Genomic DNA, 13515 nt, shown 5'->3' on the forward strand with positions numbered 1-13515 from the left:
GACGGCGAACGCGGTCACAGGTACTACCTCTGCCACGGGTACTGCCTCTGCCAAGGGTACTGCCTCTGCCAAGGGTACTGCCTCTGCCACGGGTACTGCCTCCGCCACGGGTACTGCCTCCGCCACGGGTACTGCCTCCGCCACGGGTACTGCCTCCGCCACGGGTACTGCCTCCGCCACGGGTCCTACCCCCCTCTTGGTGAAGATCCTCGAGCAGGAGAACTGCATCGACTACCTCCTGGAGGAGAACAAGCTGACAGAAAACCTGTTGCGCGAAAACAACTTCCTCAAGGGCGAGTTCAGACGGTACAACGTGGCGGATGCTCTGTTCCGAAATAACCTGGACGAGGCGCAGCTGGAGGGGCTGAAGACAATCACACAGAAGGAGTATGACGTGAAGCAGATCCTAGACTACGAGGAGAAGATAAAAAGCATCAGCAAGAACAATGACGGGTCGTACAACAACAAAGAGGCGATAAAAATCTTCTTCGAGGAAAACAAAAACGCAATCGATTTCTTCCTAGACAGTAAGCATAAAGTGTCCCTCTTTAAGGACGACGAGTTGGCCTCCACGAATGAAGACATTATGAATCGAGCCAAAGTGATTCTCAAAAATGAACTTCAGAGTGAGAAAAAAGGGACCAACATCGATGCGAGATATCTGCTAGAAAACATATTTGAGCAAAATGTATATCCGTACAATTGCCTGAAAATGCTGGAGAAGTGTCTCCTCTTCCTCTCCTCCGTGAATAATAACAAGTTGTGCTACTACTTGCCACTCAATAAAAATCTCCTAATTGACTACATCCTTCTGGAGCAGTACGAAGGGGGGGGTAGCGGCGGAGCATCCAACACCATGAACGTGGGAAACCTCAAATCGGAGCAGAAAACCACACAGTACCGCCTCACCCATGACAGAAACCTATTTAAAATAAAAAATCGAAAGTACAATAATCTCATCTCACTTGTCGACACGGAGAATCTCATCAATACAACCAACTTCAGAAATGTGTTCATTCACAATCTCAATTTACAAAACAAAGTGAGTGAAGCAAAGGATAGAAACATCAAACAATACAGAACGATGCACCTCCTGGACATACTATATGAAATAATTAAGACAAAATATAACTCACAGATTGATGTCATCGATTTGAAATGTCTCTGTATAGAAATCCTTTGCTCGAGCTTCGTGAAGAACTCCTCCTCTGCTCTGTCCGTTTTGTGCACACTTACGGAGGTTTTCCCTGATCTTCTTTTTGAAGCCACTAAACGGTATAACGAACAGAATGACCGGTTGAGGAAGCACTTCGAGCACGTGGATAGGTTAGTCTCTTTGGGGCACCTCAAAAATAACACACTGGAACTTCTCGCTACGAATTTCTCCATCCCGTATTTTAATCTCAAAATTGTAATTACCTTTATGAAGTGCGTTAACTTCTTATTATACATGATTGGCATTAAGAGGAAGTTTAATCTGTCGCTGACTCGTATATGGCACTTTTTCAATAACATCGATAAGATTGACGAGATAGACCGGAAGATTCGACGCAGGGAGGGGCAACAGGAAGAAGGACCCTTCGGACGAGGCGGCGGGCACGACCCCAGGAAGAAGGGCTATTACTCTGACCACGGGGGGGATGCCTACCACAGTGGGAGGAAAGCGCCCAAAGGAAGGAACTACATCTTCTTCGACATCTTTTTTAACTTTGACCGATTCTTTGACGAGCTCTACACGGAGGATGAGAATGAGCAGCATGAGCAGGAGGAGAATCAGGAGGGGGACTATCCTGACAAAGACAACGGAAGCGCAGTGAAGCGGAAGAAGAAACAGTCCAGTAGCCCATCCCTTGGAGGTGCAGCGCAGAGCGGTGGTCACCAAAAGAGCGCCAGCAACAACGCGGGAGCAGCCGGAGCAGCACCTTCCGGGGGAGCACCGGGATGGAGCCTGGGCAGGCGGAACCAAAACGCGGACCCACAGCATGACGACAATGACGACGTTTACGAAACGTGTCTGAAGAAAAAACTGATGATTGACGATTTTGAAAAAAACGTCTGCAAGCATTTAATCCTTCTCACCAACTACATCGTCCAGAACGTCTTCTACAATCTTGTAAACAATTTTGTCTTAAAAAAGATTAGAGAAAAGAAATACGAAAATGAAGATCAGCTAGATGAGAATGTCAAGCTTGAATTCTTCATGAACCAACAAGAGAACTCTCTCTTTAGAAGGAGATACAACTACTACATGCAGAAGTCCAAAAACATAGAAGCTCAAATTGTCAAATTGCAGAACGAGATTAATGTCAACACGACGAACATCTTGCAGATGGAGCAGATTCTGAAGCAGAACGCTGTTCCTTTTGAGCCATATGTTTTTGCTCAGAGAATGCTGAACAGGTCGTTTGGCGAGGTGGGAAATTTTGGGGACACTCTTTATTCCCCTCCCGGTGTGACACCATCCAGTTTGTTATGCCCTTCTCTCTTTAACCAACAGAGCAGCACTACTCCAGGGGGGCCCCTTGCCACAGGTGGGACGAACACTACGCTATTCAACGAAAGGAACCTCCTCGGGATGAATTCTTCACCCTTATCGACTGGGTTGCCAATCACAGGACAGGCCACTCAACAATCAGGACTGCTAACCCAAGGGGGTGCTACAAGCAGCCTCTTCGGTTCTGCACCCAATAGTTTGATGAATAACTCAACAGGAGGTGGTCTCTTTGGCACACAGAGAAGCGGTGCCCTTTCCGCCTCCCCTAGCATGACAGCATCATCACTGGAGAATGCAAGAACAGCGTACGAGTCTTCCGCGCGTTGGACCTCCCCCTCTGTCGCAGGGACAGCGGCAACGACCATGGGGGGGACTGCCACCATGGGAGGGGCAACCCCTGCGGCGAGCTTCTCTTCATTAATGGCCGGCGGGACGCTTAACAAAGGAGCGGCCGTAGGAACCACGGGTGGCCTATTTAACACCCCAACCAGCGCCCTAGTAACGAACAGCAGCTCAAACAAGACAACAGGCGGATCTTCCCTCTTCGGATCAAATATGACTTCGTCCACAAGCTTGTTCGGCCCTTCGAGCAGCACAAATAGCTGTGCATTCGGGGTCAATCAAAGCGGGGCTGCTTCCAACAGCGCCTTGCTCAGCAACACGAACAAGCTTTTTAGCAATCCCGCGAGGGGCACGTCAAACCAGATGCTTCCACAGGGAGGAGCCTCATCAGGAGGAAGTGGATTAGGCCAAGTGGGAAGCAATCTCTTCGGAACGACGCAGCAGAGTGGAGGCAATCTCTTCGGAACGACGCAGCAGAGTGGAGGCAATCCCTTCGGGGGCAGCATCTCGTCCAACCCGAACCAGCAATTCTTGCAGAACAACGTAGGCTCTCAATTTGCAAATGCAGCATCTAGTGGCCTAAACAAGCCCAGTTTGTTCACCCCAATTAACCAAAACAGTATCTTCACGAGCACGTCCCTATTATCAGGCAACAACACGTCTAACTCGTTATTCAGTACGAATAGGACTGGCACAAATGCATCGTCCAGCAGCCTTCTTAGCGGCAGTCCAAACACAAACACTTTGTCTAACCCGCTTGTTCAAAATAACGGAGCGAGAGCGAGCAACTTCGGGAATGCTGTAACGTCTAGAGGGGAACAGAATCAGAGTTCGAATTTTATGCCTTCACAGAGCGGGGGCTTACAAGGAACAGGCTTACAAGGAACAGGCCTACAGACTACCGGCTTCTTCTCACAAGGGGCGGGCACCTCCTTCAGTAGCAACCCCACGCAGAACCAGATGGGTAACCAAGCAATGCAGTCAACCTCGTCTTTTCCCTTTGTGAACAAGTTTGGCGCGACCGGGACAACTACGTCCTCCTCTACGAATATGTTCGGAGGAGGAACCGCCACATTGTCAAACCTGGGCAGTGGCACTAATCCCAGTGGAGGCACTCTATTCGGGAGTAGCTTATCCGGTACACATCACTCACTGGGACAGAACAACGCAGGGAATCTCCCTCCCACCACCGGAACGAACAACTCGCTGAGCCCTTTTTCAGGCCAAACAAACTCGTCCCTGTTGTCCAGTCAGGGTGCTCACCAGAGGACGGGCCTCTTTGGAAGCGGCAACATGTTTGGTGCGGCTTCTCAGCCGGATGGAATGAGCGGAATGGGGGGACTTCTCGGGTCGGTCCAGAACGTGGAGCAGCTCAAGGGCCTCTACGAAAGTTTGAAGGTGAAGACGAACGCACTCTACGCAGAGGTGTACAAGCATCGGTTCGAATTGAGGAAGAACGAATATAACCTGCTGAAGGAAAAGAAAATCCAAATAATTAAAGAAAACAAAATGAGAGACACGAAGAGCAAAGCGGACATCAACTTTAAGGACAGAGAAATGTACATTCTGATAGTGCTCGTTTTTATGTACTTTAAGCTAATTCTGAAGGGACCTTTGCCCCTGAACGATAACAACAGAAGCATGAACCGAGTGATGAATGAGCGGTTCGATTTTTCTTGTGACTTCAGACCTACGATGTATCTGTTTGACCAGATTTTAGGAGAGTCAAATAAGTTTATGAGCATATTCCTGAATGTAATTTTCTTGGATAATATCATGCACGAGGAGAATCGGGCCCTGCAGGAGATGATTCTCAAATGCAAGAACTATGTTGACTACATCAGTGTGTTCAGCCAGCGGAGGAGCCTCTTCCTCAGGAGGGGCGGCGGAACCGATGTGAACGTGAACGTGAACGCGAACCCGGCTTCTCCCTCGAAGGGTGACGTGAATGCGAATGCAATTTCTGCCTCGAAGAGCGACACGAACGCTGCTTTGGGCCCGAAGAACGACCTGTTCAGCTCAGCCACATGCCAAGTTTACTACGAGAAGAAGATGCAATATCTGACGTGTTCCTACTCCAAGGGATTCTACACATCCCTCTTCTTGTGCAGAGTAAAAGCCCTAGGGTTCGACATCCTGAAGATCCTCTTCGAGCGAGATGTACTCTTTATCCATATGTACACTCTCTGGAAAAATGAAAAAATGCTACACAAGAAGATTGACAAATTCCATTTCGACATCAGCTTAGTCGATGCGAATGGTGCCAAGGGTGAGGCTGCCACCGCCGCCAGCACAGGGGGAAGGATAGCAAATGGAGCATCTTCGGGAGAAGCTTCCGGAGCACTTTCAGGAGAAGCATCCGCACCAACTACCGCAACCGTTGCCACCGAAGCAGGGGCAGACGCAGGAGAAACCCTTACCGGAAAAGACATAAGCATCACCGAATCCTTGTGCACTCCAATGTGTGTCCACAACTTTCTCTTTAAAAACATCAACGTGAATTCAAGGACCACCTACCTCGTCCTCTTACTGAAAAATTTCCTCAGGACAAAAGAGATGGACAAAATCATCATATATCTGATTCTACAGATTTTCATCCGGGATTGTAGAACAACCATTAACATACTTAAAAGGGACAAAGAATCTTTTAATTTTTTGAAATATGCCTTGCGTATCATTTTTATATTTCACCTGAACAGACAGAAGTTTAGCAACTGCTATGTCATTTCTAATAGGACCATCCAGATGGAACGGATTGTGCATAACTTTGTGGACCTACCTCTTTTGTACTTCCTCCGACGGGCTTCCAACCGTAGGGGAAGCCGAGCCTTTGTGAATGCCAAAGGGAAAAAGGGACTTGCCACCCAAGGGAGTGTAGGGCTGCGCAGTAAGGAAGTGCTAAACACTACAAGCTGGTTAACGTACTTAAAAAATCAGAAGGAGAGAAATGGCTGCGCAGTGGAAGACGAAGAGAGTGACCCTCGTGATGAAGGTGAACAATGTGAAGAAGGCCGTCTGCAGGGTAGAGGAAGCCAAAGAAAGTTTCACCCAAGCAGGAAAAGACGAGTGGGAATGACAGCAGAGCACCCATTTGACAGAAGCGGAATGGATAAACACTCCCGTGGGGCAGGAGATCCTTATATTGATGACGATGATGATGACGAAGGGAACCAGGATGATGAGGAGGAGAGCATCTCGTATGGGGACACAGATCAGTATGACGATGCGGAAGAGGAATACGATGAGGGGAGTTACTCACCATATGATGGAAGGCACTCTCAGGATGACGGCGTCCCCTACGCCGACGGCGAGGACGACGTGGATGAGGACGACGCGGATGGGGACCTCCTCTACCTCAGCGACAACCTGTACGGAGGTGCAAACAGCAGAGGAAGGGAATTGAGGAGGCCACGTAGATCCCCGCGACGACGCCTCCCCTCGAGACGGAGACAGAGAGGAGAACCCCAAATGGATGACGAATTATTAACCACGTACCGACGTCTGAGATTGAACAAAAAGAAACAAATGAAGTATATGTATGACTACCTCTCGGATAACGATATTATTGACACCATTAAGAGTAAAAAGATATGTGTGTTTTATGACAACAAAGAAAAGGAAGAAGACAAGGAGAACCTCAGTTTGTACAACCTAACTTGTGAAGACAGCAATGACAAGTACTGCAGGGAAGACTACTACAAGGAGATAAAGTCAATCGATTCGAACCTGGTGGGGTATTGCAGCTCGTACAATTTTCTTCCTATTAACAACTTTTACACGGAGAAGTACGATTTTTTGGAGACCGAGCTTGTGCACGTGAGCGATCTGAGGCTCTACCTTTACGTCAAGTCGTTTAAGCGCCACGCGTACTTTAAGAGGCTGCTCAGGATAGAGAACGCGGTTGGCGGTGCAGGGGTTAGCGGAGGGGTTAGCGGTGGGGCAACCGGAGAGGAAACGGGAGAGGCAACCGGAGGAGGAGGAGCCCAGGACGCGCCGCTCAGCTCGCCGCCCAACTCGCCGCTTAACACCAACAATGGCAACCCGAACACGCAGGAAGAATCCCAGCCATTCACCAACGAACGGAATAGCTACGACAAAACGGACGAGGCAAAAGACATAGAAAGGATGATCGAGAGGGAGTTAAAATTCTATGACTTCTTCAACCGACTGAACAAATTAAACGAAAACATGTTGTTTCCGAGCACCTTTCAAGACAGCAGAGAGGAACAAATGAAGTACTTTGACCACATAAAAAAAGCGATTAGTGGTGAAAAGGAAATTTATGGAAAACAGTACCAGGAGAGCCTGCTTATTCCGATAAAGGAGCTGCTGAAAGAGAAGAAGGAGGAGGCAGCCAAAACGCTCAGCACAGAGATGAAGAGAAAACAAATCTTGCTCAACAACGAACTCTGCGAATGGATCGAACTGAGTCATCTTCTTAATGTCGACATTGACTACAACGATATAAGAGGTTTGAACAAGAATCGCCTCCTCAACAGTTATAGTAAAATTTCCATCACAAAACTTATTCTTTATTTTTATGAAGTGCTCACGAGGAAGTTTCTCTTTCTGAACAACTCGGACTCTCTGATTGAGAATTGCATCTTGTCTCTCCTAGGTCTGTCGTTCATTCCAGCCAAGCACAGTGAGAAGAAGAATGTCCTCACTACTGTCGACGAGGGTATGGAGATGGAGCATCAGTGCTTCCTGAGCACCATGATTGATAGCGTCATCGTGGACTTCTCCTGCTTCGAGAGTGTGCGTGAGTTGATACACGTGGATTACCGCCCCAGGGGGGGGGACCAGATGAGGCAGGAACGGGAGGAAGAAGAAGAGGTGGAAGAGGAGGAGATGGAAGAGGAAGACGAAGAAGCGGACGAGGTCAGTTATGCTGACTCGCGCTTCCCCGAAGGGAACCGCGTGGATCATCCCCCCTACGGAGAGCGCTCAAAAAAGGGAACCAATCCCGCCGCTAGAAACGGAAGGAAGAGCGAATACTACAAAAGGAACTGCTACAAACGGGATTACTACCGAAGGAACATCCACCTGAGCAACCTGAACAACTGGAGGCAATACAACATATTCGAGAAAAACTCCTTCCTTACCAAAAGCCTTAACATACTCTACATGATCGTAAAAAATCAGAAAATCAAGGACTACATAATTTTTCTGATAAGCACCATGTGGGTAAACAAGTTCAATGTGTTTTATTACCTGACCCAGAATGTGGAGATAGAAAAATTGAAGGACACAGAGAAAATCGTCTTTTTTAGAATATCCTTCCACATTTTAAATGTTTTCGTTCCCATCATTGACCACATATTGAATAACATCGACAAGCACGTGGAGCAGCTCATGGACATGGATTTCTCCATAGGGGGTGAAGAGGACAGAGAGGAAAGGAGCGAGGCGAACGCTGCAATGATTGCAACTGAGCAGCAATACAAGAAAGAGGCACAGATAAAAAAAGGACGACAAAATGTTAACCCATTTGACTCCATCGTCAATGAAGATAACTTCAATCAGAAGAAAACACTCTTTGAGTTTTTGAACCCCATCTTCAATTGTGAGAACGCGAACAATTTTGTAAGCCATTACCTGCACATGGTCAGAAGCTACAATGACAGCTATTTGAAGCACTACATTTATCATTACTATTTGTTTAATTACGATTTTAACTTTCAGAGTGTGTTCAATTTTTCCAACATCGAGTTTCTGCACTATGTGAAGAATGACACGGGGGGGCAATCGGACCGGCTGCACCTCTCTTTCGACAGAAATGTGCATGTGCTGTACACCAGCATCATTAATACGTATGTCAACTTCTGTGGTGTCCGGGCTGCGGTAGGCGGTTCTACACGCGGTACTGTAGACGGTCCTGTACGCGGCGGGGTGGCCGCGGCGCTCATGCGCAAGTACGACGACCCACTGTCGCAGGCGGATGTTCTGGTCGAGCTGGGCCCAGGTGGAGGAGTGCCCACCGAAAATGACGACCACGTGGAAGATGTCCAAAGGAACAATCGCCTGAACGGTTCAGGCAAAAATTTCAACTTTCAGGATTTGAATGAGATTATAGGGAACAAGACGTACCTGCGGAGGTTCCTGAACAGGTATTACCTGAACCGGAGTTGCCTGCAGGGGGGCGGGGACCAGGTCTCCCCCAGGAGGAGGTCCTCCAAGGGGCCCGGAGGACACACGGGTAAGCGACTGCGGAGGGGGGTCAGCAGTCGGGTTGGAAGCCGCATGGTCAGCAGAGCTGATGTGCCACTCTCGAAGCAACGGTACCTGGAAAAAAGCGTATACATCTTTAACAGCCTCAACTACCTGAACATAAACTACAAGAACTGGCTCCTGGTGTACAAGACGTATATCGAAAAAGTCACGTACCTCGTTGACCTCATCCTAAAGATCAGAAATAACCGTGTGAACAGAAAAATATATTACCTAAAAAATTACCTGTACATAATTAACAACATACAGAAACATCTCAGGGGAATCACCTGCATTATTAAGTCCTCCCACTACATCAACTTCAATATTCAGATCACCCCCATTATGTTTATTGTGTACCTGTTTATCACGATATTCTTCTTTTCTCACAATAATTGTTTTGCCTTTAGCTACCTGGCGCGCAACAACCGGGGGTTGAAGAATCTGCTAAAGGGTAGCAAGGAGGGAGCCTTCTCGTTGTGCGGGCAGGGCGAGTCGGAAGAGGAAGCGGATGGCAAAGGGGATGCCAAAATGGACGGCAAGGCGGATGCCAAAATGGACGGCAAAGCGGACCGCAAAACGGAACAAACCGCCCAACCGGATGAGGCATACAAAATTGAACATTTAAAGTATCATAAAAAATTGAAAATGTCGAATCTTTTTTCGAAGAAAATTCTGAACAGAGAGTTTGAAGATAACGTGTTGAGGCTGCCCAAAAGTTGTGGCGACGCAGAATACGATGGGGGAACCGTGTCGTCTGTTTCTTTCCACACAAGGGACCGCCTCTTCGAGCTGAGAAAAAATCGCGTAGCATCATACATTCCTGCTGCGAGAGGGGGGAAGGAGTACGACGGAGGGGCAGGCTTCCTCCCCGGGGAAGAAGACGAAATGGAGCTACTCCAACGCAGTAGAAGGAAAGAGAAGATACACTACGATGTGCACAGTGAGTATGCCAAACTGATCCTAAAGAGCAATGAATTCTTTGATGACCTCCTGGAGCTATTCATTTTATTAATAACAAAGAAGCACCCCATTTTAAATAAGTACACAATTATCTACATTTACGAGTGCCTCTACACGCTGCTGAATATATATCACTACAACTACATGCATAGTGGAGAAGAGAACAGCATTGGGCAGACAAAGAATATGTTCCTCTCCCTCATGAAGCGAATCGATCAGGAGGTACTTAACGATTTTATATGCAACCTTTTTATGGACTCATACAAGAGTTTCATCACAAATAGGAATTTCATCATTCCGGTCTACTTCTACACCAATGTGTACAAGTTTATTGATTACAACACGGAGGTGTTTCTCTACACAGATAGGGAAGCCTCCTCAGAGCAGCGTATCTTTGACAATTCAGGCGCGACCGCCTTGATGGATGACCCATTCGAGGAGGACACCGACGGAGGGAAGAATCTGCTGAGCTTCCATTTCAAGGATAAGCTGAAGAATAAAATCCATCTGAATAATCGCAGCCTGAACATATACGAGGAATCCTTCTGCTGCAATTTCTTCTACAATCGAAATGACTTAAACGTGTTAAGCATCAACTTGCTCATCTTCCTTCTGAACAAGATAGGGATACATGAGATCGACATTAAGATAGACGAGCAGAATATAAAGAAACTCATTAAGGGAAATCTATTTCTGATTAACCATACAAAGGAACAGAACCACAATAATGAAAAAATTCTACACACATGCTTTTTACTCAGCTCCCTCTGTGACACTACCTACCTCAACGAATTTGTACAAAAGGCTGATCTGTTCAATTTATTCCTAAGTAGCAACATTTTTGACCATCTATATGAATATAAATTTCATTACCTCTGTCCGAGTATTTCCTTCTTAACTTTCCCGACCAACTTTCTGGACAACAAAAATATTTATCTCCCCCTTCCGTCTCTCATCATTTCCTACGTCACGGTCATCTTAAAGATTGTGGACAAGAAGGGTCTCCATTTATTTAAATGGATTGGAAGCTGGGTCATTAAGAATATCCACATCTTTGTCAACCACCTGATTGTTAATAACTATCTGATCAAGTCCAAGGAGATCAGTCATGAGGTGAATAATTTCACGACGTATAATCACGAGTTGGTGTATAAGTGCCTGTGTTATGCTTCTACGTGTAACTTTTCGAAGCAGGGCGGGGCGGAAGCAGCCGCTGGAAGGGGTAGAAGTGGTGGAAGAGGTGGAAGCGGACGAAGTGGTGGACGTGGTGGATGTGACACTGGCGAAGATGGCCACCCTCGTGACCGCTGTCCCCCGCAGGGGGAAGAGGCAGCCGAGTCATGGACCCAGCCGGGGCAGCGCCACGCGCAGCGAGACTGGCTGCGCGACCCACAGAAAGACAGAGCCAACTCGGAGGAATCCATAAACCACACAACCATGGGGGTAGTTAATTTAGACATCATTTATGCCAGCACGTACTACCTGCTGAGGCTGTATAAAAACTATCTCCTGTACATACACCAAAACTACCTGACGTTGAAGAAGCTGAAAATAATGAGGACGAAGCGGGGGGGAAAAGGACTTACTTCCAGAAGTGTCGGTGCGAAGAAGAAGCGAAGCGGCAACGGGGTCATGACGATGATGATGGGACAGGGATTAATCCAATCGGACGATGAGGAGGCGGTTTCTCAGGGAGGAAACATTGTGGAGGACGCTTCAGACGATAGCGAAGACGATGGCGCGAGTGGAAATGACAGCACAGGGGAGGAAGAGCAGGGAAACCATTACCCCCTTGGACTAATAAACCCAAGGGGCAGAAAAGGTGCACTGAATACCCCCCAAGGAGAGGTCTACCGCCACGGTGACTATGATTACTACTACAACGGGGAGCAGCCCCCGGCTCAGTATGGATCCATTGACCAGCATGATGCGCAGAGGAGGAGAAGCAGAAGTGGAAAAAGCAGAAGAACCATCCGGATGGACTCCTCCCTACCAAGCAAAAACTACCCGTCCAGCGCTGATGGCCTGTTTATCGAAAAGGGGATCTACAATCCGGCAGGCACGTATCCTTCCCACGTGGAGCAGTACACACACCATGCGTCCAATGGGGAAGAAGAAGCAGCCCACAGCGGAGGAGACAGCGAAGGGGAAGAAGACATCTCACTGGACGCATCGCTCGACACATCACTGGACGCCCCACTCGACGCATCGCTAAAATTCGAATACAACGAGATTTCCCTGAACATATGCAACCTAATCAAGGAGCACAACTACATCCTCCATTACATTAAAGACCTCCTAAGTATCCTCTCCATCTTTGTAGTATACGACATCAGCTTGAGTGATGAAAATGAATTACTGAACAAAAATCTGAACAAGACTATGCTGGAGAAGCGAAGAAAAAGCATAAGGACGCATCGCATTCTGCAAAACATCATCCCAAAGTATTCCATCAAATTTCATTGCATCAACCTATGTCTAGACATCATCGAATATGACATCGGATTGTATGATGAGTATGTCCAGGAATCCAAGACAAAATATTCTGAATACATAAAAATGATCTTAAAGGTCTTTATGAACACTTCTTTCTATTTCATCAATTTGATAAAATTCGAAAACTTCTCCATGCTCAAGAGTGTTTCCTTGGCGATGAAGAAATTGACCAATATCATTTACTTTTTATTGAACAATCTGACTTCGAAGGAGAAGTCTCCTGAGCAGAAGTTTATGCTGAACTGGTTCATCTATGACAGGGGGTGGGGGGGGGGTAGCTGCGTGTGGTGCACAGGGCGGCCACGGCGAGATCAACCAGGCAAGGAACCACCCATACCAGCCGCTTAACCCGCATAACCCCAACGAGCACGAAATCAGCACGGAGCTGTTTAACGCGGACTACAACCCCCTTGGGGAGAAGAAGGCAGGAGTGGCTACCTCTTCTTCCACTTCGAACTCCACAGCGGCCATGACGGGCGGCACGCCCTCCCCCCCCGCAGAGAACGTCAAGAAGTTTTTCGAGAACATAGAAATCGACATTCACGTCATGAAGAAGATACTTACCTGCGTCATCTACTTCACCTACGCTATGCTTAACAACCAGAAAGTCAATCAGATTAACATCGAAAGTATCAATCTCAAGCATATTAACCGCATCGATTTGAAGAAGTTGGCCAACTCCTACTTGGAGAAGAACAACATTCTCAACGTCTTCACCTTCATCCTGCAGCGCTCCACGCAGATTTACTACCTTATGTATAACTACGCGGCGGGGGGGAAGCGGTAGCGTGGAAGCGGTGCAGTGACGCGGTTGATTGGTAATGCCCTAGCTGTAGCGCCCATCCTGTGAGCCACTCCCCACCCCCTGTTTTTCACCTCTCCATTTTTCACCTCTCAATTTTTCATCCATCCATTTTTCACCTCTCCCCTTTTTTCCTCTCAATTTTTTCTCAACTTCACACGTTTCACTCGACAGTTCCCACTTCCCTTCTCATGTGAGAAGTGGCTCC

General features: G+C 47.5%; 1 protein-coding gene across 1 annotated transcript in view; it reads left to right on the forward strand.

The window, feature by feature from the left end:
* Positions 1–13292, forward strand: part of C922_03274 (hypothetical protein) — a gene marked incomplete at both ends in the record, with an annotated part of 17453 nt that extends 4161 nt beyond the window's left edge. The window contains 3 exons of the mRNA XM_008818866.1: positions 56–2714; positions 2841–12779; positions 13006–13292. Of these exons, the coding sequence (XP_008817088.1) occupies positions 56–2714; positions 2841–12779; positions 13006–13292 (12885 nt within the window). The remainder of the gene's footprint in view (positions 1–55; positions 2715–2840; positions 12780–13005) is intronic.
* Positions 13293–13515: the final 223 nt, after the last annotated feature.

Source organism: Plasmodium inui, assembly GCF_000524495.1.
Source record: "Plasmodium inui San Antonio 1 unplaced genomic scaffold supercont1.13, whole genome shotgun sequence".
Classification (NCBI taxonomy): domain Eukaryota; phylum Apicomplexa; class Aconoidasida; order Haemosporida; family Plasmodiidae; genus Plasmodium; species Plasmodium inui.